General features: G+C 40.5%; 2 protein-coding genes across 3 annotated transcripts in view; one reads left to right on the top strand and one right to left on the bottom strand.

The window, feature by feature from the left end:
- Window positions 1-3997, top strand: part of FRMD7 (FERM domain containing 7) — a 41884-nt gene extending 37887 nt beyond the window's left edge. Inside the window, exons 10-12 of the mRNA XM_047081822.1 lie at window positions 1532-1600; window positions 1711-1786; window positions 2852-3997. Of these exons, the coding sequence (XP_046937778.1) occupies window positions 1532-1600; window positions 1711-1786; window positions 2852-3919 (1213 nt within the window). The 3' untranslated portion in view covers window positions 3920-3997. The remainder of the gene's footprint in view (window positions 1-1531; window positions 1601-1710; window positions 1787-2851) is intronic.
- Window positions 3998-6197: 2200 nt separating this feature from the next.
- The window catches only part of STK26 (serine/threonine kinase 26), a 54462-nt gene continuing 35468 nt past the window's right edge, over window positions 6198-25191 (bottom strand). The window contains exons 4-12 of one of the 2 annotated variants that reach the window (XM_047081951.1): window positions 20486-20542; window positions 14883-14991; window positions 14641-14798; window positions 13063-13248; window positions 11763-11911; window positions 10423-10516; window positions 9914-9976; window positions 9694-9830; window positions 6198-7967 (exon numbers count right to left, since the gene is read on the bottom strand). In XM_047081951.1, the coding sequence (XP_046937907.1) occupies window positions 7943-7967; window positions 9694-9830; window positions 9914-9976; window positions 10423-10516; window positions 11763-11911; window positions 13063-13248; window positions 14641-14798; window positions 14883-14991; window positions 20486-20542 (978 nt within the window). In that variant the 3' untranslated portion in view covers window positions 6198-7942. The remainder of the gene's footprint in view (window positions 7968-9693; window positions 9831-9913; window positions 9977-10422; window positions 10517-11762; window positions 11912-13062; window positions 13249-14640; window positions 14799-14882; window positions 14992-20485; window positions 20543-25191) is intronic. The other variant, XM_047081952.1, reaches the window with a different exon arrangement.

Raw genomic sequence — 25191 nt, 5'->3', positions numbered from 1 at the left:
GTCTGGAAGTTTTCCTTCCCTTTCTATTTCTTGGAATAGCTTGAGAAGGATAGGTATTATCTCTGCTTTAAACGTCTGGTAGAACTCCCCTGGGAAGCCATCTGGTCCTGGACTCTTATTTGTTGGGAGATTTTTGATAACCGATTCAATTTCTTCGCTGGTTATGGGTCTGTTCAAGCTTTCTATTTCCTCCTGATTGAGTTTTGGAAGAGTGTGGGTGTTCAGGAATTTGTCCATTTCTTCCAGGTTGTCCAATTTGTTGGCATATAATTTTTCATAGTATTCCCTGATAATTGTTTGTATCTCTGAGGGATTGGTTGTAATAATTCCATTTTCATTCATGATTTTATCTATTTGGGTCATCTCCCTTTTCTTTTTGAGAAGCCTGGCTAGAGGTTTGTCAATTTTATTTATTTATTTATTTTTGGGACAGAGAGAGACAGAGCATGAACGGGGGAGGGGCAGAGAGAGGGAGACACAGAATCGGAAACAGGCTCCAGGCTCTGAGCCATCAGCCCAGAGCCTGACGCGGGGCTCGAACTCCCGGACCGCGAGATCGTGACCTGGCTGAAGTCGGACGCTTAACCGACTGCGCCACCCAGGCGCCCCCCAAGGCCAGATTTTTTAACTGTTATATAGTCCTGTTCAGAAGCTTTTAAAAATTTCCTGGGCTCTGCGTAGATGAGGTTGATATATGCCTGATATTTGGATAAGTGGGTATTATTCTTAATTACTGTGACGGTCAAAGATTCATGGCATATGTCATTCATGTGGACTCGACTTCAGCAGTAAACGAAGCTTTCAAGTTTTAGTAGCCTACTGGCTTATGGCTAGTGTTAATAAAATGTCTATCTCGGGGCACCTGGGTGGCTTAGTTAAGTGTCCAACTTCCACTTGGGTCATGATCTCACAGTTCGTGACTTCAAGCCCCTCATTGGACTCTGTGCTGTCAGCAGAGAGCCCACTTCAGATCTTCTGTCCCCCTCTCTCCCTGCCCCTCCCTCACTCACACTCACTCTCTCTTAAAAATTTTTTTTTTCAACGTTTATTTATTTTTGGGACAGAGAGAGACAGAGCATGAACAGGGGAGGGGCAGAGAGAGAGGGAGACACAGAATCGGAAACAGACTCCAGGCTCCAAGCCATCAGCCCAGAGCCTGACGCGGGGCTCGAACTCACGGACCGCGAGATCGTGACCTGGCTGAAGTCAGACGCTTAACCGACTGCGCCACCCAGGCGCCCCTCACTCTCTCTTAAAAATAAACATTAAAATTTTTTTTTAAGTGTTTATTTTTGAGAGAGAGAGAGAGAGAGAGAGAGAGCAAGCAGGGGAGGAGCTGAGAGAGGAAGACACAGAATCTAAAGCAGGCTCCAGGCTCCAAGCTGCCAACATGGAGCCCAACGTGGGGCTCGAGCCCACGAACCGCGAGAACATGACCCGAGCAAAGTTGGACGCTTAACTGACTGAGCCACCCAGGCTCCCCCCATCAAATCTTTTTTAAAATAAAATGTCTGTCTCATTCTTAAAATAGCGGAAGAACCCAACGGCAGCTTTTGGAATATGGAAAGAAAGGGAGGTTGAGGAGCTTACCATTCGAGAGGTACATGGTTTTCTCTCTCTCGTGTTGATTTTAAGTTGAATTAGAGAATTATATATGTTCTGTAGGTGCATGAAGACCATTTCAATTCCTTCTCTGTTTGGGGATTTCAGGAAACATTACCCATCTCAGTACCATGAACGGCAGTGCAGGTCGTCACCAGACCTCCTCTCTGATGTATCAAAACAAGTAAGGTTTCTGAAAATTCTTTCTGCTTTAGATAAATGTAATGCATCTACATTTCAAATGCTTTTAAGATTTGATTCTGCCAGAATCTCCCAGTGTGTAAAAAGGTGACTGTTTGAATAGGCTGGCCTCCTAGGGAGATCTGTCAGCTCAGTCTTTCCAGCCAATAGAAGACCATTTAATAAATGACCACTGGTGTGTACCTCATAGACTGGAAGGATATGGCACATTTTTAAATTGCACCTTGTATTGCTAACATCTTGCAAAACGCAGATCCAAATGAATTTCTGTGGCTTTGCATGTTTAAAAGTAAAAGCTCTTCCTTTTTACCTAATGAAAATCTTAAGGCTTAGAGGAAGCTGTAAGGTCTTGGGTTAACGTTTTAAAGTACTCTTGCTGTGTAATTTTGTCCCTTAATTTAAGAACAGTGCTGTTCTCCTGGAACAGTGAGATGATGGCTTCGTTTGGGTTTTATAGCATTAGCCACGTTAATTATTTTTCTTTGGCTCTCCCTAAAAAAAAAAATAATAATAATTATAGGTCTCACAAACGCTCATGTCTTCATTCAGGTCATAGGCAGCTTTTATCTCAAAAGCTTCACAGAGGTATGATGCTGGAAGGTACCATCTAATCTATGACCCTCTCATGCCATTCATAGCCCTCCTTCCCACCATTTTACAGAAAATAGGGAGGAGGCTGGAGCAGGGAGGTTAGGGGACTTGCCTAAGGTCACACGGCAAGTCAAAGGCAGAACCAGAACCAGAAAGCAGAACCCCTGGCTCATTTGTAGAGCTACTAAACCGCACTGCTTAAAGTCCCGCGCTGGCTGGAGCACATGGAGAACTCAGAGGCTGGGCTTGGGGTGGCAGTGAGAAAGGAGAGCGTCCTGTGTACTTTTTAGCGCAGGGATTGGGATATGGCACAAGTTATGGCCCTGCCTGGGACTAGAACATGGGTTGAAACGACCGTGTGAGAAATACCTTTGTGAAATTGGAGGCTACTTTGGATCCCTGCCCCCACCCCCACCAAACGACTCTTCTCTTCTTTCACCATGTCCTCCCTCTCAAGGTGGAAGATTTGAGACTAGCGTATGGCGGCGGATACTACCGAACCGCGAATGGGGTGCGAGCCTCGGAGCCCGTGCTGGACGGTAGGAGGAGGAGCTCCGCGGCCGAGGTGACGTTTGCCGCCGCCACGCCAGAGCGGTCCAAACCAGAGGCGGACCCCGCATTGTTACATCAGTCCCAGAGCAGTTCCTCTTTCCCTTTTCTTTACACAGACCCCGATCCCAGAGACTACTTTGAGGGAAGGAGTCCTCTGAGCTCCTTCCAGCCGAGCTGTAAGTTTGCTGACAATCACATGAGCACACCTGCCGGCCTCACAAGTGAAGTGAGCCCAGCGAGGCGGCTGACTTACACAGATGTGCCCTATATACCTTGTACTGGCCAGCAGGTCAATATTATGCCTCCCCAAGTCTTTTTTTATGTGGACAGACCACCCCAGGTGCCCAGACGGTCTCCGATCTTGGCAGAGGAAAGGGAAAGGCCAGACAGCTCTCCAGGGCCCACTGCAACGAAGCCAGCCAAAAGGAGCCCAAGGAATGTCAGAATGAAGAGCTTTCAGCAAGACTTTGAAGAACTCCAAGAAGCTATGGCCAGGACCAGTGGTAGGAGCAACATCAACATAGATCTGGAAGCGGAAGACCCAAATTTAGAAGATGCGTTTGCATGTAACATTCAAGAGCAAACTCCCAAACGATCCCAGAGCCAATCAGATATGAAAACAATCCGTTTTCCTTTTGGGTCTGAATTTAGACCTTTAGGACCTTGTCCTACTCTGAGTCGTAAAGCTGACTTTTTCCCATATATGTTTGCAGAGCAGGAGCTTCCAACAGTTTTAATGCATCAGGGAGCATCAGAAAGATACGTAGCTAGTGAATCCAGTGATTCAGAATCAGAAATTCTTAAATCGGACTACTACTCTTTGTATGGCAAAGGGATAAGGTCACCCATGGCCAGAATCCGCTTATCTTCTGGTAGTCTACAGCTAGATGAAGAGGACGAAGACGTTTCTTTCAGTACACCGACTGCTGAAGACAGGACTTTGCTAAAACCATGTAATTACTTTTTAGCTTAGAAGTGTGAACGCCAGGAACATTCCTGGGCCAGTTCCATGTTGCCAACTTAGATTAAAAAAGAAAAAAAAAGGAACCTTCTGCACAAACCGTTTTCTTAGTTACTACTCATTGGCATTAAGGGAATCTCCTGAGTTTGGGCACCGAGCTTATGAAAGATCCAGCTGTTGCCTCGTTCCTCAATCTCCTCTCTTCAAGTTTCCTCTGAAGTGACTCTGGAACATACCTTCTCGTCACCAGCACTGTTGCAGGGTGAGGTGGCCATTTATCATCTCCATGATACATTTCTCCATAGAGACGTTATCAGTGAAGTTCGCGCTCTTCCACGTTGAAGAATGAGGACAGTATGGGTTGGCATATAGAATTGTGTCCTTTAGTGATTTAGTAGATTGTGACTATGTTGGTCATTTTGTTCTTAAACCATACTGTGACTAAAGGTTCCAGTGCAAATGTTTCTGTGACGTGTTAAAGATTTTGATTTTTATAACATATATTAGGGGGAGCATGGCCCTCTGATGTCTCAGGAACAAGATGGTGGCATACATCCTCTCGGCAGAATACAAGTTTGTGATGCATCTGGGACTGGGAAAAATTCTCAACCTCGGAAATTCATGAATTAATTTCTAAAGCCAGATATATGCCTGATGAAGATATGATGCTTGACTTATTTCTCTATTCTTAACTATTACATGTAGTGAAAGATAAAAGTCAACATGTTGGTTTATCTACTTTCTCCTGCAAGTCTTTTTTTTTTGCATGTATGTAGGCAAAGAAATGAGATGAACAGAATTTTAATAGTGACGAACATCCATTTATTTAAAAAAATAAGTTGCAACTATGATCTTCATTTTGCTTGTTATTATTCTTTTTAAAAGTTTATTTGTCTAGAGAGAGTGAGAGAGAGCAAGCAGGGGAGGAACAGAGAGGGGAGAGAGAGAATCCCAAGCAGGCTCTGTGCTGTCGGTCCAGAGCCTGAATGTGGGGCTCCATCTCACAAACTGTGAGATCATGACTTGAACTGAAATCAAGAGTTGGATGCGTAACCAGCTGAGCCACCCAGGCACCCCTGGGTCTTCATTTTGTTTTAATCAATTTCAGAAATGATTGGTTCTGGTTTATTACTAAAGGAAGGGACAGTTAGAAAATAAGAAAAAGGAAGGAGGGAGGTGAAAATGTATATTCAGGGATGAAGTGGTTGAACTGCGATTGCTGAAAAGAGAAAGGATCGTGCTAAAACCAGACTGAGTTCATGAACCAAGATTCTTTTCCTGACCCATTCAGAATTTCCCTACTATTCCTCCTGGAAGGTACAGCATTCCATCTGAGAACTTCATTTATTGATTTTAATGTTAAGTACAACATATTTACAGGACAGTGTTGGGTACTACAAACAAATGATGCAATTACATAAGCAAGCTATTTTTATACATGACTTAATGGAGAAAAGATGGATGGAATCGTTTTCTTACTTTCCTCATCCTTATATCAGAAAATATCCTTTTAACATACCTTTCTCTAGTCCTTTCCCTCATTCTAGCACTTTTTTCCCTGCTCCTTGAATCCTACCCAGTAACTCACAAATCTATCTATCATCTATCTATCTATATTTGAGAGAGAGAGAGAGCACGAGCATGGGAGGGTAGAGACAGAGAGGGAGAGAGAGAATCCTAAGCAGTCTTCGTGCTGTCAGCGTGGAGCCTGATGTGGTGCTTTAACCTTATCTCACGAACCATGAGATCATGACCTGAGCCAAAATCAAGATTCGGACGCTTAACTGACTCCCAGGCTCCCCAAGAAAAGCTATTTAATAGTAAGAATATATTGAAGTCCAGTTATGTATGTGTTAATCCTATAGATCCTCAAAGCTATATTAAGCTCATCTTCGACTTTTTCTCTAGGAAAACTCAAATTCCTTTAGGCTTATATGCTATTTCTCATCTCAGCTCTGGAAGTCTTTGTGAAATTTGTTTTCCCCAAAGAGCTATATGGTTCAAGTCTGTATATGATTTCCTAATAAAACTATTGTTAGGGTGACCGTACAACTTATTGTCCAACCTAGGACATTTCTGACTGAAAGAGGACTCTCAATAATTTCGTCATGACAGGGGGGCATATCTTCACTGTAGCTATAATCAATGTTTAAATATGAAGAATACCTTCTAGTTTCCAATGGAGACGTTGGTGTTAAATTTCCAACAGCAAATTAAAGGGCAAAGGAGAAAAAATTTGAAATAATTAAAATATGACACCATAACCCCCCTGGAGAAAACATACACTGAGGACCATGAAATTTAAATATTTATTTTTAACCCCCCCCACAACACTGGAGTATGCTTCACCTAGAAACAGTTTATAGGACTAGTAACTATAATGAATAAGCAATATAATTCCTACTCATGATGTGGCTGTGTTGTCAAGTTTCAAATAATCAATTTATAAATTTATTACCTTTGCTTTTACAAAAATATTCATTTAACCCATGACATGAGTTGCAAAATTATTCCTAGACCTCTATAGGTTATAAACTGTAATTGACTTTCAGTTCCATAGCAGGTGAACATTTCAACTGAACCATTACTTCAAAATACAATGTGTTAAAAGTAATTGTTACAGTATAGGCACCAATGAAAAGATTTTTCTTGGCATATGACATGACCACAACTTATTCAAGTGTCTGTATTATTACAGAAAAAGAGGAGGTAATGGCCACTTTGACTAAAACCTGTATTCTTGAAGAACGTCTTTCTTCTAATATTTGGCAATTATTCAGGTTTTTAGAAATGATTTCTGTGCAAAAACCAAATTGTGCAGATCTAAACCAGACGTTAACTATCAAAACTAATTAATACCAATAATTCTACAACTACTGAAAATATAGCCCCAGTTCAAAACTTAGGCAGGCATAATATATATATTGGGCTTAAAAGAAAAAAGGTATTACCCCATGTAACAGTACCATAAATATAACAGCTAATTAACTGTACAGTCTAACTTAACATTGTACGGACACAGATCATTCTGTACTATGGTTATTTTCATATGAACTAAAAAATGCTTATTTAAATACCCTTTCAAAAATGAACAAACGATGCTTATGTACTAAATAATTATGAAGAACAAAAAAAGTATAAATAGTTTATAGGACATTTTACTACCATGACAAAAATATGCTGGTGTAAATTATATTCCTACCTGTTGATCAGGTATTTAATCACATGATTATCAGCTTTTTTTTAAGCCCCCCAAATCCAAGCATAAAATATGCAATATGAATCGAAGATTTTAAAAACGAAGCCTAATTCCTCCAGTACTGCCAAAAACCCATCCTTGGCTAATTAGTATTGCTTTAAATTTTCAACCATGTTAAATGAGGGTTAATAGCCTCTTCTAAAAGAGAAGGTAAATACTGTTGCTACATGTTGCCTATAAATGCTTCAAACACAGGGCTCTCAAATGTGATCGTCATTGAGCTGCCTGGGATATCATACCAATTTTGTGTAAGAGTCAATACTTTTCCAGGTTTCATTGCCAAGAGCTTATTAAAAACTTCTGTCCTAAGAAGATATGACCTGTTTCCATCTCCCCACCAATAGTCATTTTTAGAAAATGCTTGGTTTAAAAGATAAAGTGTTTTGAGTCTTGATGATTTACAAAAGTTGAATATTTAGGATGACTTTGAAAGACCTGTATGTTTCTTGGGTGCACAGTTAACTAAAGATCAAAACATGAAAGGTATTCATCCCAGTAACTTAATAATGATACCTAAAAGCAAAACTGTATCGCAACATTTAGTAGAATACAGGTGAAACTACAGTATTAAAAGTTATTCCTTACAAAATAATCTCTTTAAGATATAAAATGATAAACACCATCACAAAATAGTTGAAGAGCTTCTTCCAAATCTTCAATGTTGCAAAGATCCAAAAGGCACATGGAGCTCATGAGTTAAGCATTGTTAAGCTTTAAGTAGCTTTGGTGGGTTTCTCTGAGTCCGTATGAAACAGAAGCCAATAATAAGAAGTTCCTTAGGGGGATTCATCTGCTGAACACCTATAAAATGAAGAAAAACGTAAACGGATACGTAACTATGTATGTTTATATTTCTCAGCTGTGTGAACTCTGCAATGGAGGAACTGATTCAGCAAACCAAATTCTCTTACTGAATCTCCTCATGTAGAGGTTAAAATACAAAGCAGTTCAAAAATCCCTTCTGTATCTGATTTTACAACCTCCAACCGATTTGTCTGCAAATTGGAAAAGAGTGGGAAGTTGTCCATGAAAATCTATTGGATTTTTTAAAATATTTATTTGAGAGAGAGAGAGAGAGAGAGACAGAGAGAGAGAGAGAGAGAGAGAGAGAGAGAATATCTTAAGCAGGCTTCACACTGTCAGCGCAGAGCCTGATGCGGGGCTCGAACTCACAAACTGTGAGATCACAACTTGAACTGAAACCAAGAGTCAGACGCTCAGCCACCTGAGCCACCCAGGTGCCCCAAATCTATGGGATTTTTAAGAGGAGCTTCAGTTTATCTGTACAAGTAGGCTTCATCCGAGAGAAGATCCATCAGAGTATATGGTTTATAGGCTGTATAGTTTGTTCCAATTTGATCCCAGTGGCATCACAAATACAAAAACAAGTAGAAAGATGTACTGAGGGGCACCTGGGTGGTTCAGTTGGTTACACGTCCGACTTCAGCTCAGGTCATGATCTCACGGTTCGTGAGTTCAAGCCCCTCATTGGGCTCTCTGCTGTCAGCACAGAGCCCACTTCAGATCCTCTGTACCCCGCCTTCTCTTTCTGCCCCCTCCCCGCTCATTCTCTTAAAAACTATAACTAAAAAAAAAATTAAAAAAAAAAAAAGAAAAATGCACTGAGAAGTGATATAATGGGATTGAGGCTAGAGTTAGTATTGCTTTATAACTTGTTTGAGCTAAGAAGCTGTGTGTTTGTGCATGCATATAAAGTCTTGTTTAAAAAGAGAATTTGTTGGGGTGCCTGGGTGGCTCCGTCGGTTAAGCACCAACTTCAGCTCAGGTCATGATCTCGTGGTTTGTGAGTTTAAGCCCCACGTCAGGCTCTGTGCTGACAGCTCAGAGCCTGGAGCCTGCTTCGGATGCTGTGTCTCCCTCTCTCTGCTCCTTCCCCACTTGTGCTATCTCTCTCTATCTCTGAAAAATAAACATTAAAAAATTTTAAAAAATAAAAAAAATAAAAAGAGAATTTGCAAATGAAATGTGCGAACTGTACTGAATGGGAACGAAGTTAAACCAACAGCTCAAGAGACAGTGTGGAAACTGAAGTCAATCATAAGGACGTTTTATACTCTTCAGTGACCTCCTCTACCTAAAATCCTTCCTTTAACTTTTCTTACAGGGGTTAAACTTTAGCACTGGAAACTATGCAAATAGTAGTGTGATGAGGGTAGCGGCAAGAATGAAAGCATTCCTAAATGGTATTTACAAGGAGCCAAATAAAAATATGCTCCATATCGACCTTTTGTTTATATTCCTGCTAGCAGGCAGAGGAGAAAAACAACAAAACAGGCCATTTCATTCAGTGGAAAACGACCTTGTAATGCCCAAAGATAATAATTCCAAAAGCTAATGTTTAAGATGGGCAACAAACAAAACAGTTTTAAGCATACCACTATTTAAGAAGTGACTTAATAATGAGGAATGATTGCAATGACTGAATCAAGGTAATTCTATTGCATCACGAACTAACACCCAACAGAAAATGTTAAAATAAACATTTTAAATGACATTTCAAGCTTACTTTTGGAATTTCTCAATTAATTTCTTCACCATTTTATCTGTGATGCCAGGACAGGCAGCTTCAGCCACAGCAATACTTTTCTCGAGTTCTTCAATTGCCTGATTCCTGCTAGCGTTGTTCTCATCCTGCTGTTTAAGCTGAGAAAGAATCAATAGCAATAACATTTAAAATTACTATACTTCTTGGTGTAGATATCCAAAGATGATGAATCCATACTTACTTCAGCAAATGCAGGTGTGATTATCATAGACAAACAGCTCAGGGTCTGCACAAGATCTTGCTCCTTTGAACAAATAATTTAGATTATACACATGAAATTAAAATAATCATTCATGTTTTTCTTATTCCATAACAAGGGAGCACTAATTTGAATTCTCCCTCCCAAAAGACCCAATATAAGGCACGTCTCCAGGCTTCCTTTCTAATTCCCATCCATCATCCAGAAGGCTTCTAACTTCTGGGATTACAATAGATATCCATAATTCCACTGGGTTTATGCACCTCTAAGTAAAATGCATTTAAAAACATACCAATGGCCACTTAAATGACTTCCATGACCTTTACTTAATTAGCTCAAAACTAATGGCAAATGAAGCATACTATGGACACTGGGAGGTAGACAGGAACTTAGGGGTATTAAATTCTAGTAATTTTTGGCCATCGTAATCTCACTATGTAGTTCAACAGAGTCTATCAAGAGGAAGTAAGTGATTATCTCCATGAACATACTGCCCCATTCTGTAGTTTCTTTGGATCAGGCTTCTTTCGCACGGTGGTAAAGCTCCATTCAGGATGAGTATTATTTTCTCTGCTGGTGGATTCCCTAAAGAGATTGCCCAAAATACTAATATAAGTTCCTAAATAATTCAGCTTGGTGAAAATATCAAATCAATGCAGCCACACTCTGAAGAGTTGTCCCGATATAGACAAAAATCATAGTATAAAAAAGGATGTGATCTCAGTTTTAGGTAGATACAATTTACTTGAAGAAGAGCAGTAGTTCTCAACTCTGAAGTATGCATCACGATCACATGTGGAGACCTCTTATTGTATAGAAAGGCCTGCCCACACCCCTCCCCACTGACTGGATCAGGATCTCCTGTAGTGTGGCTTTTGATTCTTTAAAAAATTTTTTTTCATGTTTGTTTGTTTGTTTATTTTAAGAGTGAGAGAATCCCAAGCAGGCTCCACACTGTCCGTGCAGAGCCCGATGTGGGACTTGAACTCACAAACCGTGAGATCATGACCTGAGCCAAAACCAAGAGATGGACGCTTAACCGACTGAGCCACCTAGGCGCCCCTTTGGATTCTTTTTTAACATTCCGTGTGCTACTTTCATGGGCCGCTAAGGCCAACAAACCATTACAACAAGGCACAAAAATCATCCTGGTATTTTTTATTGTTTTCAAAAGTAGGGCAATTTCTCATAAAGGCAGGACTCTGAGAGTATTGTCTAAAGAAATTTGGTGTTGTCTTTGTGCCAATTCATCAAGTGGAAGAGAAAATTCTGGTATAACCCACAGACTTTCCTAGTCTAAATTAAGTTATGGACTTAGAAGATAAGATGTCAATGTAAATGCTGCAGTTAAAAACTGGTGTAGCTTTTTTAGGAGGGTCCAAATCACACATAAATGAATACTTAAATATATCAGTCTGATCACAGTTCAGGACATGGCCAAGAGGTGGGAAAGGCCTGGCAGTCAGTGCTCCAGAGGGATTTTGCAGGTTTCCCCCAAAGTATGAGAAGACATAGCCTTTATCACTTTGGGCAAACTGATGTAACACTTTTAATAGAATCTTGTTCCAAAATTTTGTAATATACTCAAGTATCCACTAGGGGTTAGACCGAGACCATTTAAAACTAGAGCAATTCACTTCTAAGAAAAAACATGTTTCTAAATTCATTGTACTGCACAGACTGTGATTTTAAAAGCTTTTCACAGTTTCTACTATAAAAATTGAAAATACAGCTTCCATTTTATGCTAGAGAAAGCATAGCGGATACTGGTTAGAAGATACGCAGTATTCGAACGGGCTACCTACATAACAATGAAATGATTTGTACATACGAATCAGAGCCCTCAGAATCAGATTCATCATCACTGTGCCCTTCTGCCTTCCATCTCTTAAATCGATCTATCAGTTCGGTCAGATAAGAAGTCTTCTTTGAATTTTTTACAATGAATTTGTGTTTCAGAAGTTCTTTAGCTGTAGGACGCTAGGGAAAGATATGAAGGTCACATGAATATTTCGAGGCCCTTTATGACTGCAAGGTGTGGTAAAAAAAGTAACTTCCATTATTAAGCTGAAAAGGTATGTCTGAAAAGTATGTCTACAGACACAAGGACAGCTAAAATGCTGTAGGGCAATGGCTAATTCTACTCTTTGAAGTGGCTCAAGGCAACCAAATTAAATTTACTACTCTGGTACCAATTTGTTCAAACACAATGGACAAAAAGGTGGCCTGTCCACCAGCAAACTGGCAGGTGGGGCCTTCTCCAAAGCAGAGAGACACGTGGCAAGGTTTTGAAAATGGAGTAAAAATTTACAACCATTTCACAATAGTGCTTTAAAAATACTTTTATTATATTTACTGTAAGTTGAAAAAACTGGATGAAAACTAGCAAGGCTAAAACTTTTATTATCATCTGCACCTATCACGTGATCCCCAGATTAATCCTCTCCCCGTCACACGTGAATTCATACTGCACCTAAATACAAATGCCACATCCTGTGGGGGATATTTCGCTCCTAGTATTTTGTCAATATCAGAATGTTCATTCTCAATTTTAAAACAGTTACATCACAACTTAGTTCTTGTACACTTCTAGCTTCTAGAAGTCACCAGGCAGCTTTATTTTTGAAGTAGTAAAGCAACTGTGATCAAATCTGCCAGGTAAATGAGTGGAGTTCACTAGACATCAGTAAAAACATGCAACTTCATGTTGGAATTTCTCAACGTTAAATTTTGAAACAAGTGAAAGGCACACATAACTTTTCATGAAAAATGAAAACACTGTTGAATAAATATCACTGTGAATAGTTACACGTGTGCTTTAATAGTGACATCCTACAACAGAAACCTTATTTCTCAAATTTCCTTCCTGCTGAAATAGGAAATGATCAATAGAATAAGGAGGAAGCTAGGGGCCATGAGCAAGAGAAAAAGATACAGGGCAAGGAGAAAAGGAAGTAAGGACCTTGTTAAGAACTGAACAGAATTAGCAAGATAGGGGGGAGAACCAGGTTCCTAGAAGGATCTTAGACAATTTTCCCATGCACTGTATTCCCCACTGTAGAAAAACTACATTTGCTTTAAATAGCTTTAATAATAGAAAACAAATAGTAGTAAGAGCAATATATACTCACAAATGATGGATCTTTGTTCAGGCAAGCATCAATAAACTCCTTGAAGGACTTAGTAAAGTCTCCAACAAGAGTTGGAGGGTTGTTTTTTGGAATAAGAAACAGAACTCTCATTGGATGCATATCAGAGTTGGGTGGCTCTCCTTTGGCTAGCTCAATAGCAGTAATTCCCAATGACCAAATGTCAGCCTGAGGTAAGAGAAAGAAAAAAATATTACCTCGAAATTCCATTCCAGCAGACTGCCACAAAATAGCCTATGGGTCATATGATATTAAAGTGTCCTGGGGCACCTGGGTGGCTCAGTGGGTTGAGCGTGTGACTCTTGGTTTTGGCTCAGGTCATGATCTCAATCTCATGATTCATGAGGTTGAGCCCGGTGTCAGGCTTCTTGCTGACAGTGTGGAGCCTGCTTCTCTTTCTGCCCCTCCCCTGCTCACTCTCTCTCTCTCTCAAAATAAATAAATAAACTTTAAAAAAGGTGTCTTAAAAGGAGTGCCTGGCTGGCTCACCTGGAAGAGCATGCAATTCTTGACCTTGGGGTAGTAGATTCAAGCCCCAAGTTGAGGGCAGAAAGGACAGACATACATACATAAACAAACTCAAAAAAAAAATGAAGTGTCTCAAGAAATGCAATGGCAATAAATTTTTATTAATATAATTCATGTATTTCAAAAAATTAACAAATTCCTGGGGTGACTGGATGGCTCAGTCAGTTCCGTGTCTAACTCTTGATCTCAGCTCAGGTCTTGATCTTAAGGGTGGTGAGGTCAAGTCCCACATTGGGCTCAGCACTGGGTGTGAAGCCTACTTAAAAAAAGAATTATCGGATGAGCACCGGGTGGTGTATGGAAACTAATTTGACAATAAATTTCATAAAAAAAAAAGAATTATCAAATTCCCTAACTTTTTGCCTGGCACCATATTCTAGACACTGAGGATTCCAGTGGTGAATAAAGCAGACAAAAATCTCTGCTCTGAAGGGGCTTGTGTTCTAACGGAAGAGACAAATATGTAAATTATACAATGTCAGATGGTGCTAGGTTCAATGAAGAAAATAACAAATCAGGATCATGGAATAATGGATGATTGCAAGGGGTTGCAAATTTACATGGGATGGCTAGGGAAGACTATTCTGTGAGGTAATGTTTAAGCAGAGACCTGATTGGGAGGAAAGTTATTCCAGATAGAAGGAATGGTGAGTGCAAAGGTCCTGAGGCCAGAGCGTACTTGCTATGTTTGTGGGACATAGCACCCACTGTGGCCAAAGCAGATAGAATATAGAGGGAGAGTAATAAGAGATGAGGTTGAGGAGGCAGACAAGGGCCAGATCATCAAGAGCCATGTATGTGATAGTAAGGACTTTGGATTGTATTCTAAGTGGAATGGAAGGCCATTGAAGGGAATAAGGTCCAAATATGATCAGCATCCAGGGAACTAATGGTTTAGCAGTAACACTTGACATAACTCTAGCTTTAGAAATACTTCTAAAACAAGGAAAACTGGGACGGTTTATTATATAGAATAGCACGCTCTATAAAACCTATTATTAAACACTAAAGTTTGTACAGGTAACACTTTACTTTTGAGTCATAAGCCGACTGTTGAATAACTTCAGGAGCCATCCAAAATGGTGTTCCCACAAAGGTATTTCTTTTAATTTGTGTATCTGTCAGCTGGCCAGCAACTCCGAAGTCAGCAAGTTTAACATCTCCTTGTTCTGACAGCAAGACGTTGGCAGCTAGGAGGAAAAAAGAAACAAAAAACGCTCAGTTTCCTCAGAATGCAGCTACTTTTCTCAGGTTCATGTAAGATTTTTGTATACCTTTTATGTCTCGGTGAATTTTCTTTTCTGAATGCAGATAGTCCAGACCTTTCAAAATTTCCTTTAGCATGGTAGCAATCTGGAACTCATCAAATGGACCAGCTCGAAGCTTAGGGGGAAAACACACACACTTTTACAAACATATATAAGTTCCAAACAATGAAGTACTAACTTGATATGATCTTTGAAATAAGGGAATCACTTAGATATATGAAGCAATTCTGCTTATTAAGCCAATATTTAAACAAAGGAGAAAAAGATTAAAAAGGTAAGGGAAGATAGTAAACAAGTTAAGTCTGAAATGGTTAAGGCTGAAATGGTTTTTAAATGGATTAGATTTAATCTCAAAAGATAATACAAGCAGTGTTACCTCTGTATGTACTAGCTCCAAATCGTGAGGTTCTTAAATATTTACATCAAAGATTTAAGAAATACTCTTAAATAATGACAGAACTAGCTTTCTTTTCCTTTCTTTCTTTCTTTGGCTAGGAAAAAAAAAATCAGCTACTTAAATTTTGACATTTGCTATTTAAATGATTAACTATTTACACTAAACTGACTTTGAGATCAAAAAGTCTGTAAGATTTCTGCAGCAACTCAGCTCAATGGTACAGGTCAGCCACAGCACAGTTCTTAGCATTTATGTATCTCAATAACACTGTAAAGCAGGCAGCCTTTCCGAGGCTGAGATTTTAAAAGTTAGTCAGGAATACAACAATTAATCTGTTCAGACTTCATTGTAAAAAAAAAAAAAAAAAAGATCGAATCATGAAGGGGTATGGTTTTTTAACTAAATGTAACACATTTCCCCTTTCTTTCCCCATCCCCGTCCTAAAGCCAATAGTTCCAACTGGAATACAAGGAAAGCAATGATCAGGTTTCGGGAGAACTTGTAATGGAGTATCTGAAAATCTCCCTTTAAAATAAATGGCTATTTTAAAATTCTGGTACCTCATAAAGCACAAACAGTGGACTGTACAATATTATTACAGGAAGGGTGGGAATCTGAAGTCAGGGCTGAGGTTGAGCTGTTTGCTGGAAGGAGGGAGGAGGTGGTGAAAATCAAACATCGCCCACTCTGCCTCACACTGGGAGGGATTCACAGCTCTTTGGCACCTTGTGTATTTCATCTTTCATGAATGCCATATTTATTCTGAATAAAGGGCACTTTCATGTTGCAATTTAACAGCTTAAAATAGAACCCATACTTCAGTTTCACCACTAAATATTAGCTGTGTTCTGGATATACAGTATACTCCAGGGATGCCCGTAGTTCAATAGGTGCCTTTCCTAGGTAACATTATCTATTTACTTATAAGTCTATTAACTTCCACTCCAAAAGTTTCTATTTAAACAGTAGTGATTAAAGTTGTTCTCAAAGGTGAAAATGGCATTTTATTGATTGCCGGCAATGAAATTCTGAGGTACTACCAAATAATTTAAAGACAAATGTTGGTACCACTGATCAGAAAATGTTGACAGGGCCAGAGGAGGTATGCCCTCACTCACTTAAGAAACTGGGCAAGGTCTGGGATGCCCGGGTGGCTCAGTCGGTTGAGCATCCGACTTCAGCTCAGGTCATGATCTCACAGCTTGCGGGTTCGAGCCCCGCGTCGGACTCCGTGCTGATAGCTCGGAGCCAGGAGCCTGCTTTGGATTCTGTGTCTCCCTCTCTCTCTGCCCCTCCCTGGCTCATGCTCTGTCTCTCTCTCTCTCTCTCTCTCAAAAATAAAATAAACATTAAAAAAAAGAAATTGGGCAAGGTATATATAAGGGACACTACTTATCATTCTGAAGGGCTTCTGAAAGTGGCCTGGATAAGCCAGTGTGTTACCTAATACAGAATTTTAAAAAATATATTTAAGTAAAAACAAACAAAGAAGAGGTCCTCAAGACCCACTGGCTCATCTGGTATATTTAGGTCCAGCTTAAAATTCAGGAAAAATAAAATCTCAATTAACTGGGTACTGGAGGAAGATGGTGGAGTCGGGGAGAAGCCATGGCAGGGCAATGGGAACTGGGTAGTACAGCTGGGTTTTTCGGGTGCATTATCAGACAGAAAACTCTTTCAAGCCTTGTGGTTAAAATGCATCATTAACCATGTCGACAATGATGAGAGAAGGAGAAAAAAGGGAGCTGGAGTGATAGAGGAGGTAAAGTAGATGGAACAGAGATTGCTATTCCCTGGGAGAGAGAGAACGCTGAGATCTTGGTCCACTGTCCCTGGAGTGCATAACTGAACTTGTCTTCAGTGGCCAAAGACAGTGCCGTGTCTCTAATAGCTAATATCTCTGCCTCCAGGGCCAGTGTACTGGCCTTATTGTCAACTGAGGACATGCAAGAGCGGGTCACCTGCTCTTTCACAGACTGTATACTTGTGGGCCTGGGGATCTTCCCCACTCCTGTGACTTTCAGCTGGTCCTAATGCAGCAGGTTATGTCAGTGCCTTCTCTTACGGTTAGCATATTGTTTCCAACTTTTGTCTTTGGTGCTCATATTTTATCCTCCTAACCTTATCATATGTGTTTTTGTTGTAAGCCACTGCAATTCCCACTGGAAAGAAGTGAGGTATGATTTAAAAAAATCAGAGTCTGTTCATGTATAACTAATTTTTTTCAAGAATGGGAGAGAATCGGGGTGCCTGGGTGGCTCAGTCGGTTAAGTGTCCAACTTCAGCTCAGGTCACGATCTCGTGGTTCACGAGTTTGAGCCCCGCGTCGGGCTCTGTGCTGGCGGCTCCGAGCCTGGAGCCTGCTTCGGATTCTGTGTCTCCCTCTCTCTCTGCCCCTCCCCCACTCATGCTCTGTCTCTCTCTCTCTCAAAAATAAACAAACATTAAAAAAGTTAAAAAAAAAGGAAAGGGAGAGAATCTTGAAGTATACACTATAAAATGTTGATGTCAATTACAAGTCATAATCGCATTCCATTATTTAGGCACCAATTTAAAGTGAGAAATATTGGGGCACCTGGCTGGCTCAGTCAGCATGTGACTCTCAGGGTTGTGAGTTCGAGCCCCATGATGGGTGTAGAGATTACTTAAAAATAAAATCTTAAAGTGACAAATATTCTCCTCTCAGCATCCCTGTCGTTTTTTCTTGTCCCTGGTAGCAGTGCCCTCCCTCAAACCCAATCCTTCTTAGATTCCCGAAATGATAGCATTTGTTTGTACGGCACTATACACGGAGAAGAAACAGCACATTTTCTCATCATTTGCCCTCCTTACAAAAGCCAGTTAAATGTTTATAATTCAATCACAGTATTATTGAATTCTTGAGCTAGGGACACAAACCTCGAGAGATCATTCATCTAATTTCTTCATTCAACATGTGAGGAAATTAAGGCACAGAGGTTCAATCACTTGTCCATTATTAGCCAGCTAGTCAACGGCAGAACCAGGTCTAGGACGTAGGTCTCTTGATTTTTAGCTACGACAGGGCTAAAAACATCTTAAGTTTATTGAATTTATGCAACTTGGCAATTTGTTCTATTAGGCAGAGATCAGAACGGCAGGATGAAATTAAGAGACTTCACTCAGAGATTACATAAAACTGACCAAACTACTACTACAGCTCACATTATTAGTTAGGGTTGGGCCAGCGTCCAGTGCTTAACATTGCTATTGCTGATCCTGCTGACGGCAGTGCACTAGCTTTGCCAATGCCCACGAAACAGGGAAGACATATGGTTAGCACCTTGGGGGACCAGAGAAGGTAACTATGATAAATTTGGAAAGAGCTCTGAATATTTAAAGGGTAGGAGGAGGATCATGGAGCAGTTGAGACGCTTCTTGTGGAGCTAATGAAAAAACTATTGTGTAATAAAACTATGTGACAAGACAAATGGAAATGGGGCCATTTAACTTCAGAAGAAAGAGATCTGACTCCATAAGCATGAAGGATTATTCTACAGAGAAATACCAGTTGTGTTCTATCACTAGAGAGGAGAAAGACAAAATGAACTCAAGCTTTGGGATGTACGAATTAGATGAGACAGAAGGAAGGATTACCTAACTCAGCAACAGATTAAAATGAGATGAATTCCTAGAAGGAGATGAGACTCTCTATCAAATTTAATTACCACTTCTTTAGAATGCTTTAAATATGGTTCTGTTTAAAGGAAAGAAAATCTTAGAGTCATTTCTGTTCACAGGATTATTTGAAACTTTGGAGCCATTGGCAGGGAGGATTAAACCCCTTTAGAAATATTTAATCACTTATAGTTAGGGAAACTCATCTCCACTTAAAAATAAGAGTTAAAATGTTACTTGATGATCTTAGTCATCAAAACACTTTATTTTTAGAGACAGCATACTCTTATCATTTCTAAATCCAGGAGCATGCTAAGACAATATAAGTCACAGAATATCCAAGATGGAGGGGTGCCTGGGTGGATCAGCCAGTTTAACGCCCGACTCTGGAATTCGGCTCAGATCATGATCCCAGGGTCGTGGGATTGAGCCCTGTGTCAGGGTCCGTATATATTTTCAACATGGAAGAGAACTTAAAAATAACTTAGTGCAACTTCTTTGTTTTATAGGATATCCGAATGTAAGAAATTTGTGTGCCTGGTTCACAGTCACAGATTCGGTTACGAAGACCGCTCGCCCCATCACCTCACACTCCCATAGGCCAGCCCAGTGGCCATCTCTACTACACCAAGTTGCCTCTAGTAATTCGTATTGAATTTTATTTATTTTTTTTTTTTAAATTTTTTTTTTCAACGTTTATTTATTTTTGGGACAGAGAGAGACAGAGCATGAACGGGGGAGGGGCAGAGAGAGAGGGAGACACAGAATCGGAAACAGGCTCCAGGCTCTGAGCCATCAGCCCAGAGCCTGACGCGGGGCTCGAACTCACGGACCGTGAGATCGTGACCTGGCTGAAGTCGGACGCTTAACCGACTGCGCCACCCAGGCGCCCCTCGTATTGAATTTTAAATACAACTCCATATTAATAAAGATTTAAAAGGGAGAAGAAAACAGCAATGACAGAATCACACTAACTTGGGGAAAACAACCAGTGTTTCTCAAAGGAATTTATGTGTGTGTTCCCATCTTCATTGGGTGGAACTTTTCCTGTTCACTGCAGGATTTTAGCATCCTGATCTTTGCCCACGAAAATGGCTGTAACACTTCCAAGTCAGTATGACAACCAAAAGTACCATCACATTTCCAAATGACCTATAGAGGGGCAGAGAGAATTCTGCAGAGAATTGGGTCTGCAGGCGCACTTGGTGAGAACCCAAGAACTAGTTTTAGTGATACTTATCTGGATTACATATTTCAAAAAGCCAAGAACGTTCAGTCTTTTCAGGGAAACGCCTGCAAAGTAAAACTCTAAACTGATGGCAATGGTCACACACAGTCCTAATTTGGGGAGCTTTATTTCATGAAGCTATTTGCGTTTCATATATACTCTAAAAACGTCAGCAATATGCCCAATCTTGCAATACGGCTCAATCTATAGTCCTGAATAGAGACCTTAATTTGAATGTATTATCTAAAGCAACCGCTCAGCTTGCCCAAAAGCCATTGCTTACTCCAATTAAAATAAAAAAAGCTAAAGTACAGACAGGTATGTGTGTAATTATTTAAAAATACTTACAAGATCCAGTGCTGAACCACCACCCAGGTATTCCATTATTATCCATAATTTTGAACCCTGTAAAGTTATGAAACAATTTAATCATTACAAGCCTGAGCGAAATAACATAGTAGCATAAAACATTAAATCTGACAGACTAATGTACTGGTTCTAAAATACAAGTTTAAGATTAGTTGTTTGAAACGCAGAATATATTTTCCCACAGAGCATTACAGATAAAAGTTCTGAGTCTTGACCTTTCTCCCTACCTATTTAGCTTGTGATATAGCTAAATAAATACTGTTTTTAAAATTGTTGAACTATTAAAAATTGTTACAAAACCCAGAAAAAATAAACCATAGCCTTAAATTATTATTTTGAATGATACTGAAAGGAAAAGATAGTTACATTAAAGAATGAGGAGGTATGTGGAGACTTGTAGAAATTTTAAAGTGTATTCATTTTGAGAGGAGAGAGCAGAAGTGGGAGAGGGGCAGAGAGTGAGAGGGAGAGAGAGAGAATCCCAAGCAGGCTCTGCACTGTCAGCACAGAGCCTCACATGGGGCTCAAACCTATGAACTGCGAGATCATGACCTGAGCCGAGGTCGGATACTTAATTGACTGAGCTATCCAGGCGCCCCTGGTGTGTAGATGTGTAGAAATTTTAAATGGGGCTTCTGGGTTTTTCGCATATGATTTTAGAGTTTGAGCACACTAGACAGTTTGCCTTGTTTCAGTTTTTGGCTTTTGTTTTCATGTACTTTCCCACTTTCATCAGCCATGATTAATGGGCATTTTTGGTACACAGGTGGAGCTTAGAAAGAATTAGGGTCCCTCTCCCTCCGCACCCCACCGTGTCCCACTGCCGAGGTAAATGGATATGAGAAAGGGAGTGCGTAGCTTAAAGAGCATATGATTACTCCAGGTGGAATTTACGTCACTGTAAATTGTCCAAGAAGCAATGGGGCTCATCGGCAGAGTATATATAAATTCCAAATCAGGTATACACACACATGTACACAGACACCCTTCAGCGCCATCAGATACAAATCAGAATAAACCATTGAATCTGTTCTTCTTTCAGCTCTAGCTTGAAATACTATGGACACTTCTCTCCCCATGTCATCAGTAGTATTCTCTGAATTTTTGTGGGACCACAGAATTGACTGTAAGTAGAACGGTTGAGTTTACTCTACTGGCAAGTATCCAAGTTGTGAGTGGCTTGTGTTTTAAAAGTCCATTATAAGTAAGGCGTTTAGAATTTGGAAAGCAAGCATTTTCCCCTAGAAGTAATGTCTAGGTTCCTGGGGTGGTAACCCCCCACAAAAAGACAATTTAACACAAAGGTATCCATAGTACAGCATGAGGAGTGCCAGAGAAACAAACTACTATTTTTATCATAACAATGTTTCTGGGGGGAAAAACACACTCAGTGTTGTGCTTCACCCTGGGATGTCAGGAACACATTTCTTACCTTTACAGCCCCAACTGTAGGAGGAGGATTCTCGAGCTAAACTCTAAAACTCTAAAATCCCTGGGAAGTACTCAGGAGTTCCATTCAAAACGTCCACATGTGTCCATGAGGCTGGGGCTTTATCATGGCAGAGAATGGCCCCCAGTAACCTCATGGTGGGTGACACTGCAGTGTGAGTACTGGGATGTGGCCTAACGTCAGGGGCCGGGGAGGAAGGGCTCAGGTAAATTGAGATTTAGGGATTCCTCCTTTCCGGATGCTGACACCATGTAAGATGCGCGCGCGCGAGAGGGTGACGACGTATCTCCCTCCCCCCAGTTTTGATGTCCACTCTCCTATCACAGCCTGAACTGAAGGAAGAACTGAGAGTCTTTGCTAGCGGCCGTGTCTCCGGCACAAAAAGAGAGCAAATACGTCCCCATAACAGCAGGGAGGGGAATGGAGTTCTAGGCGTGGTTCACGTAACTTGTCTTTATGTATAGAAATTAGGCACTCGGAACCTGAGAATTGTAAACCTGACGTGTCTTTATATTTTTGTCAAGAGAAGAAAAAAGTGACTCTCCCAGCAGTGCGTAGCTGGGGAAATTTTTCTTTTGCCACAAGATTGTTTCTAATAAGTACTACATTCTACCTTATGAATTCAGAATGCTTCCCATTCACCTGACATTTAAAAGAAAAATGAAAAGATCTTATTATTGGATGGTTATCTGATTTGTAGTTCCACATGACCGAAAACATCTGTTTTCCAGGTTTAAAATGATGTGTGTCCTTTCTGGGGGTACCGATTCCAAAATGGAAACTTACCAACTGTCTGTTCCTCACTGAAGAGTATTCATAGAAAGCGTAAAATGTTATTAGAGGTATGACTAAGCGACTTCCAGATCTGAAAAGAAGCATTCCTCCTAGCAAGCGAGCTGTTTGGTGGTACCAGGGCAGGGAAGGAACCAGAGCCGTCAGACAGATTTTCTGCCTGCTTCCTTCTGATTACCGCTTCTGGAAGACAAGCCTCACTGGAGGATGGCCATAGATCTGGACCTTCAGAAGACTGTTACACAGTCTGAGTGCCTGAGTGGGCACAGGCAGGAATGGTGAGCTGGTGGGGGCTCTTCCCTGCTCAAGGAAGCTTTGCCCACAGAGGCTCTTTTTACAGGTTTCTGGTCCACAGCAGGGCTCAGTGAAAACGCCAATCACAAACCAAACCAAACCAAAAAAAGCCCAGACTCTATGTTTGTATTCTTTTGGAGGACTACAACTTCTAACCTTTGATTTCTGTGAAAAGATGTTTGTGCTGGAGAATGCAAATAAGTATGTTTGGCTTGCTTTTCAATAATTTACAAGGCTGAGATGATATCTACATACCAGTTTAAAATTCCCAAAGAGCCAGGGACTGTAAACCATAACTGCACAGCCGGCACATTGAAGTAGAGGAAGTCCCTGAAGGGAAGAGTCCACTTCTCCACTTACAAAATGATCCACACATATTAACAGCGGGTTGGAGGAGTACGTTTAAAGTTCTGCATCAATATGGGTGGCCAGGTGGTAGGAAATGGCTCTCTGTTCCGAAATTCCGAACACCTAAAGAGTAACTGCTCCAGAGTTGTACTATTTGCTGGGGAGATCGTGGAGCCTAATGTTAACAAATTACTGGTATCTGCAGTATCAACTCTGTTAACCCATGAGGCCTACTGAACCCCACTGTTTGGTGCTAAAATAGACACTTGGCCAAAGCGGGCAGAAAGGCTACAGTGCAATTTGGAATTCATTTGTTCATAGGAAAAAACCATTTAAAACATTCACTGTATGTATTTGAGAGATGATTATGGTACTAGATATTAACTATATGTTGAATTAAATGGGCTGGTCGGTGCATCTCATAGCAATCATAGCACTGACCACATAATCCAACCTGTATGACTAAAGTCAGCCAGTCACCAAAAGACAAATGCTGTCTGATTCTGCTTATATATATGAGGAACCTGTAGTAGTCAAATTCATAGAGACAGAAAGTAGACTGGTGGTTACCAAGGACTGTGGTGAGGAGACAATGGAGAGTTATAGTTTATTTTTATTTAAAAAAATTTTTTTTACATTCATTTATTGTTAAGAAACAGAGTGAGAGAAAGCTTGAGCAGGGGAGGGGCAGAGAGAGAAGGAGACACGGAATCTGAAGCAGGCTCCAGGCTCTGAGCAAGTGGTCAGCACAGAGCCTGATGCGGGGCTTGAACCCATGAACTGTGAGATCATGACCTGAGCCGAAGTCGGACGCTCAACCAACTGAGCCACCCAGGTGCCCCTGGAGAGTTATAGTTTAATGTGTAGAGAGTTTGATTCTTTTTTTTCTTCAAAGTTTATGTATTCATTTTGAGAGAAAGAGAGAGAGAGAGAGAGAGAGAGCGAGTGTGCAAGGAGGGGAGGGGCAGAGAGAGGGACAGAGGATCCAAAGCAGGCTCTGTGCTGACAGCTGAGAGCCCCATGTAGGGCGTGAACTCACAAACTGTGAGATCATGACCTGAGCCAAAGTTAGATGCTTAATCGACTGAGCCACCCAGGCACCCCAAATGTGTACAGAGTTTTGACTGATGAAGATGAGAAAGTTCTGAAGACGGATGGTGGTGATAGTTGCACAGCAATATGAATATACTCACTGCTACTCACGGTGGGCTTAAAATGATTATAATGGTAAATTTTATGATACATATTTTACCACAATAAAAAGGAAACAGCATGTCAAATTTTATAGAACTGCAAGGGACAGGAGAGATCATCTTGCCAGATGCTTTATTACCCCTGAATCATTTTCTTCCAAACTAGAATGCCTTGTCTATACTCCACCCTCATCCAAACCATGTTCAAGTTCTTGTTCAAATGCTACTCGCCATCATTCATGTTATGGTACTTGATGTACCCACAGATAAGTGGGTAATATGAAGCAAGTTAGATATATCTATCTGGGGCTAAGGAGACAGGCTAGAACCAGAGACATGAATTCAGAAATTGTCAAGATAAAGTAAATGAGACTGACCAGGGCAAGTATGCAGACTGAAATGAATGCACATAGTAGGGCACTCAATAAATGAATAAAGGCCTGCTAAACTGAATCTAATATGGGGCTCCTTAGAGGTGTGTTCTGTGAAGTGCAAAGCTATATTTATTTTGAGGGAAAAACACTGTAAGAAGGAGAAAATTTTTTCCTCTGCAATTTCCTTCAAGTTTTATAAAAAAATTCTCCCCCCCAAATTTTTTTTAACTAAAG

Source organism: Lynx rufus, unplaced genomic scaffold, assembly GCF_022079265.1.
Source record: "Lynx rufus isolate CCGP_SWC_20201006 ecotype Redwood Valley unplaced genomic scaffold, mLynRuf1.p SCAF_19, whole genome shotgun sequence".
Taxonomy (NCBI): domain Eukaryota; kingdom Metazoa; phylum Chordata; class Mammalia; order Carnivora; family Felidae; genus Lynx; species Lynx rufus.
This window is presented reverse-complemented; position numbering and strand designations above follow the sequence as displayed.